Source organism: Felis catus, chromosome D2, assembly GCF_018350175.1.
Source record: "Felis catus isolate Fca126 chromosome D2, F.catus_Fca126_mat1.0, whole genome shotgun sequence".
Taxonomy (NCBI): domain Eukaryota; kingdom Metazoa; phylum Chordata; class Mammalia; order Carnivora; family Felidae; genus Felis; species Felis catus.
In genome coordinates this window covers 45,619,511-45,626,217 of record NC_058378.1, presented here as the reverse complement: position 1 = coordinate 45,626,217, position 6,707 = coordinate 45,619,511, and the positions used below count along the sequence as shown (strand labels likewise).

The following is a 6,707-nucleotide window of genomic DNA, read 5'->3' as shown; positions in this document are numbered from 1 at the left end:
CAACAGGCAGGACACTGAGCAGAGCTGCAGGTCACAAAGTCACCATGCCAACCTTCCTGTCCATCATAAGGGACATCACAGGGAATTCTGTCTCTGTGGGGCAGGGAAGGGCCACTCAGGTAGTGGGACTACTGCCCCAGATCCAGCTGTTTGCCTCTTCCGCCCAAAGGGCAGGTACCAGGTGGAGGCTCTAAGAGCACCTTGGAGAAAGAGCTTGAGGGAACAAGGCTCCAGGACACAGGGTTGAAGGGGAGACAGCAGATGAGGCAGAAGCCTGTGGTGGCCGGGCATGGCCAGCGCTGATCCCCTGAGTGGGGCCTCAGGGACAACTAAGAAAATGGGGAGCAGCAGCCTCTGGGTGCCAGGCCCTGCACTCTCCCTGCTCCTGCTCCTTTTCCTGCTGCTGCCACCTCCATTGCTGAGCACAGGGAGCTTCCTGCACCACCTCCCAGCCTGGACACCCTTCCACCAGGGCACCAGGCACTACAGGAGCAAGATAGAGAAGCCAAAAACCTGCGAGGGTGCCTTTGATCTCTACTTGATCGTCGACACGTGAGCAGCCCTCCCACCCTGGGTGTTCTTCAGGGCACCTCTGACCTCAGGGTTACTGCTAGCATGAAGCGGTTCAAGTAGACCCCAGCTTCTGAGAAAGGGGAGGTGGGAACAGTCTTGATCAGACCCAAGATAAGACCCTCTGCAATCCCCTTGTTCCTGAGGCTGAGGGAATGCGCCCAAAATTTGTTCCCTGGGACTTCTCTTTTTGGAGAGGAAAAAGTGCCACCATAGAGTTGCTGGATGGCTCTCAGTCCCCCCACCAGCATGGCCTGGATCTGTGGCCTGCATGCTCCTTATATAGCTGGAGAGGCAGGTGATTACTAGGAGCTCCTTCTCAGCAGTTGTTAGAAGCTCTCTATGGTTTTTGGTTGTTGTTTGCTTTGTTTTTTACCCAAATGATTTCTGTTTTTACAGGGCCACAGAGATTGCCATGTTGCTTTTGTTAGGCATTGTCATAGTGTCACCGATTAGAAAGTTCTTTGCTCTCCTGCTGCTAAGTGTTTTGGTTTTTCTTCAGCCACTCGGAGACCATGTTACAGTTTGTGTGCACATTCACAACAATTTGGTCTGATCAAGCTTTGTCTTAGGAAACTGGGATGTGCATCTTATGGTCTTTGATGGAAAGGGGGTGGATCTTCGTGCTTGGAGAGACTGGAGAGGTTGCCTTGGTTCCCTTTTCAACTCCTCTGGTGGGTTGGGAATAAACTTTACTGATTCAGTGGTAGCAGTAGCATGACTGTCAATATAGTGTCAGTATAGCACTTTTTGGTTTCCAGAGCCCATTTTCTATACTTTTGTCATCCTCATAATCATCGTGGGGTCAGGGGGTGGGGAGCACCCCAACATGTAGCATATGGACGTATTTGCATTTGCAATCTCCTGGAAAGAGGATGGAATCTAGAGTTTGATGAAGTAGCACTGAGACTGGTGGGACTGGCAAGACTCAGGCTTCATGTGTGTCCTGATGGCAGCATTCCAGGCTGTACTGCCTCTGATTCCTTCTATTCTCCATGGAGGCTGATGATTGGGGAGTTGTGTACCCAGCCCACTAGCATTTAAGGAAAGCCGGCAGAGCTGGGAGCCACCATGCCCACTGAATAAGTCCCTCTTCACTGTCCTGTGGAGGGACTTCTGAGTTGTCCTCAGCAGGTTATGCCTCATTGATACTTGGCACAGCCCAGAGGGATGGTGATTTCTCTCTTGGGCATTGGGCTTGGGAGACGGATGGGCATTGTAAAGGAATGAAAGCCTCTCTGGGTCAGTCTTTGAAGAGGATGGTAATGAGTCCAAAGGGCCCCCTCAGGTGCCATGCTGTTACAGTGCTCCTGCCAATGCATATTTCTGCCATTAGGCCCGATGTGGGTACGGTTCAACCCTGCAATGGATAAGAAGGGCTCTTTGCACAAGTAGGACATGTGAGAAAAACATTAATTGAGCACTGATTGTGTGCCAGGCAATGTGTTGACCACTTTGGTCTCCTCCTGCTTAGAGGAACAGGATCTATTTTCCTATTTTAGGGTGATGCAACGGAGTCTGGAGAGTCCAGTGTTTTCTCAGTGTCAATTAAGCTAGTTTGCTGCAAAAGATTAGATAATAGGGGTTGGTCTCCTCCCCTCTCTCCCAAAGAGGGTGTAAAGTAAGGGTATGAAAAGGTACCATTCTAAAGAGGTGGTCAGGAAAGTCAGGGCTGACAGACAGGATTGTGAGGAGTTCAGGCGGGGGCAGTGTTTTTGACCAGAAGAGGTGTATGATTGGAACTAGTTTTAAGCGAATCACAGTTGAGCACAAAGGCAGAGACCAGTGAGGGGCTGGCACAGAGGTCCACAGACGACATGATAGTGGCATAGAACAATAGGGTAGGCATGGTAATAATGAGTGGCCAAGTTCTGCATCTTATTTGAAACTAGAGGTCACAGGAATCCAGACAGATTGGATGAGGGAGGCAATGTGTGACCCCAGACTGGGGGCAAGAGTAAGGTAGGAAAACAGCTTCATCACTGCATCTTCCTCACAACTGTAGGTAAATGTTATTATCCCTATTTTATAGATGAGGGAAGGAAGCTGCTCAGGGGAAGGAATGAGGCCCTTAAGGTTTGGCATTGCCTCATTCACATTTCTCATATAGGAAGACATGGACCCAGAATTGATACTCTGAAGTGTCTTATTCCAAAGCTCATTTCAAAGACTTCAAGGCTGGGTAGCTTTCTTGGAATACCTGTGATTGTCCTTGAAGACAAACGGAATTTGTCACCTGCAGGAAGGTCTTGAGTGGTTTGCTTTCAGCTTATTCATTAGGTTCCTTATTAATTTGGTCATTCATTAGATTGAACAGGATGAAAATGAGTGAGTGTTCCCATGTGCCTGCCTTATTGGCCAGTGGCATATAAAAGCCAGGGAGCTCCAGGCAGAGGGACTGGTCTATGCAAAGACCTGAGCACTGAGGCCCTCGGTGATCCCAGAGGATCCAAGTATAAGGAGGAAGAAGGAAAAAGAGTGGAAGAAGGAAGAGGACAGGCTAATGAGGAGGCCTTGGGCCCATGTAGGAGGTGTGTTCTTCACCTTAAGGGCAACTGGGGATCAATAGAAGAAAAGCTTTTAACAGAGGAGAGATGGATCAGATCTATGCTTTTATTAGAGGCACTGGATTCCTTGAGAAGGATGGGTAAGAAGGAGGAAGGATGGAAGCAGCAGCTGCAGTGAAAAAGAGAAGGTCTTAGAAGTTCCCAGAAGGCCTGAGAGACTAGGGGAAAATATGTAGGAACCTAAAGCAGATGTGCCCTGTGAAAGGAGAATGGGCAGACAGACTGCTAGGCAGCTCCCACATGTGTGGTATGGATGCATAAAGAGGGGCTAGTGTAGAGAAGAGAAGTAGAGAGTAGAGAGTAGATCCATTCATTCTGGGGACATTGGGACTCTGGGCATTGCCACTGTGGGTGCATTGGGGATTGGAGAGGAGCTCACCACTGTCTTTCCTAGTATTAAAAGGTAAACTGAAACACTTTGTAATTTTTAAGGATTTGAGCATATATGAATTGGAATCAGGAAACACCAAATCTCAGTTATTAGGAGCACTGACAGGATCTAGTGTCAAGGTTTATATAGAGAATATATGAAAGAATATCAAAGAAATTATTTGAATGATTGTAGTTTAAGTAGTTACTAGCCTTATTTGGAAAAGCCTATTTTGTTGCTTGTGATTGGTGTGCCTGTGTAGGCTTTCAAGGTATCAGAGCTACCTCAGTCCAATGGCTTTTCATGTTAATACTTTAATAATTACTCCCTTTTGGTCATCCTCTCATACAGGAGAGACTGACCAACAATTTAGTATTAGTGCCACTTTTAGTTACCATTAGGGTTAAGTTGTTCTTGTCTTTCATGAAACTTGTAGGTAATGATGTCAGGAACATCGGAAGAATTGTTTGTTTTTGCTATTCATCTGTTCATTTTTTTCTATTTCTCCAAGTGCAGTGAGACCATCTGATGTATTGATGATGGTTGTGGACACATATTTAAGACCTTTGAGAGAATACAGCACTCCATGGAGACTACCATGCTGACTATCAGGAGGATAATAGCAAGAGACTAAAGAATATTCCTTAGCCAGCAAGAGACTAAAGCCAGGGTTCCTTAGCCAGGGTACACATGAACCAAACCAGTTGGCATCAGATAAATCAAAGAATATATCACAAGAGGCATCAACCTGTTTAGCTAAGTGGCTTGTTTGTTAATTTCTCATATTTCAATGTCTACAATACCAGGGGTGTTGGACCAGGTACAGCAGGAAGTAATTGCTATGGAAGAGACTCCTCCTTGTTAGCCAGTAAGGAATCTAAACAAATTCTATTTTCTAAAACCACCTTATCAGCTTGAAATAATCCTTGAAACAAAGAGGCATACTTTGGGGTAGCATAATTTACTACCTATTATCTACCTCCTTTGAAATTTCCCCAAGAATTTTCAGTCTAGAAGTTGAGTTGGTAGCTTGTTTCATGTCATTGAATCCATCCCTTCATCTTGAGAATAGGTCAACTCAGTTAAACAGTGATGTCTCATTTCAAGAGGCAGTGTTGCAGGTAGGATCCCAAAATTAGACCTATACCATGTAAGCAATCAGATATTTAATAAGAGATATTTCAGTGAAAACAAGGAAACAGTTAATGATTGGGGCAGACTATACATCAGGTCCTGAGTCCAGAGAGCAGCCAATTGAGAAGACTTCCAGACCCAGATGTGGGTTCAAAGCGTCTCTTGTGTAATTTAATTGTCTCTGGTGATGTTATTGGGTGTTCAAGTGACTGTTCTGAGTGGTCCACACAGCATCAGACACAATGGTTTACTGTAAATGAGCCATTGTGTTGATTTCTATGAAGTTTATATCAAGTTATCCAGTTCAGTTTGGAGGACTTTGGGAAAAGGGCAGTTTTTATTCAAATCAGAAGGGTGGAAGAAAGTTGGGATCATTAATTTAGAAAGTTGTAGACAGATATTGGAGAAAAATAGAATAATTTAGTATCCACTCCATTTTACAAATGGATAACAGTGCCTCAAAGACAATGAACAGGTTTAGAATCTGATATCCATTAGGGTGTGTTGTAGGTTTTACTGAAAATATTTTTCATCTCTACAATTACCCCAATTTCTACCAAAAACAATCATAATAAGACTAATTTGTTTACAAAACATGTCTTATTAAACTGGGTCTAGTTATTTGCATATGTGCAGCAAGAATAGTATATGTTCTATTATGTATTGTACATAGTATATGTACATATACTATGGTATATGTATATGTACTATTATGTATACTCTCAAATATAATATTCCAGTTAAAGCTTTGGTGATATCTAAAGGGATTGTCTTTATACAGTCCATGTTGTTTTCTTAAAATTGGAAATGACTTAGATTCAATTTTTAAAAGCTTCCTTACTCTAAGAAGCCAAACTAAGCAGTTGGCCAAATTTGTCCTGTAATAAGAACAGATTTTCACTGAATTTACGCAAATGTCTGTATTGTTATGTACAGTAAGAATACTCAAGAATTTCCGGATAATAGAAGGATGAGATAGAGAGAAAGAGAGAAATACAGTTGACCTTTGAACAATAGGGGTTTGAACTGCATGGGTCCACTTACACATGAATTTTTTATAAATGCAAGACATTCGTAGAAAGAGGCACTACACGTCTCTTCATCTCCACCCAAAGTTAGCAAAGCTAGATCCTGGAGTGACACCTACTCCTGGCTTTTCTACCCAGGAATATGGGAACCCTCTTTCCCAGCAGAGTCTAGGAGAAGACAGAGTACCTTTGACCATCTCCCTAGGTCACTTGCTCTACCTGACCCCTCTTATGTGGTTCTAGTACAGTTTCTGCTTGCAGGAAGTTCTGGCAAGCAGTGAGCCTCCAGTTTCCTGGTGCTGCCTCAGAGAACTGTCAGCACCGTGGACAGCGCCCCTACTCCTGTCTGCTCTAAGACCCAGGCTGCTTCTGCCTGGTGCCATCCTGCCCTGGTGTTCTCCCAGATTCCCTACCGAAGAGCTCCTATTCTGTGGTCCTTGCCAACTCTGACCAGTACTGGACCCACCACTTTGGCAAGAATCCCTTCACAGAACTGGTTTCTTTGTGCTTCTCAGTTCAAGACCTCAATGATATGAGCTTCACATAGGTACTGGAGTGAGGAGTGCCGGGAACAGACCAGAACTCTGCTGTTCCAGCCTTCTCTGCATCTTTGCTCCAACTTCCCTTCACTTCTAGTCATTTGGTAATTTCTATACTTTTAAATCACAATGTTAAACACAGTTGTTGAGTTTTGAGAGGAGGAAAAAGTTATATGTGAATTTTCAACTGTGCAGAGTGTTGGCACCCCTAACACTGATGTTGTACAAAAACCAGCAGTATTGCATTTTTGTTTAAAAAAGTTTGCTTTACCAAATTGCTATAAGTTATAGATAGGTTAAAAGAAAGAAGAAAAGGGACCTCTTAAGTATGGAAAACAAAATGTAGAAGAAACAGCTGTGTTTCAAAGTCATAAAAAATTATAATCATCCTCATCAGTTATTTCAGTCCCATTCCATGTAGTTAATTCTTTTTAAAAATTATTAGAGAGGGGCGCCTGGGTGGCTCAGTCGGTTAAGTGTCCGACTTCAGCTCAGGTCA

The 6,707-nt window shown here is 44.0% G+C and overlaps 1 protein-coding gene across 8 annotated transcripts in view; it reads left to right on the top strand.

Moving 5' to 3' along the window:
* Window positions 1–6,707, top strand: part of LOC102900063 (anthrax toxin receptor-like) — a 117,720-nt gene that overhangs the window by 5,131 nt on the left and 105,882 nt on the right. For 5 of the 8 annotated variants that reach the window (XM_045040261.1, XM_045040260.1, XM_045040263.1 and 2 more), the window contains exon 1: window positions 8–552. The exons of 2 other annotated variants lie outside the window; for them this stretch is intronic. In XM_045040261.1, the coding sequence (XP_044896196.1) occupies window positions 290–552 (263 nt within the window). In that variant the 5' untranslated portion in view covers window positions 8–289. Of the gene's footprint in view, window positions 1–7; window positions 553–582; window positions 6,313–6,707 lie in introns of those variants that run through there. One more of the 8 variants, XM_045040266.1, reaches the window with a different exon arrangement.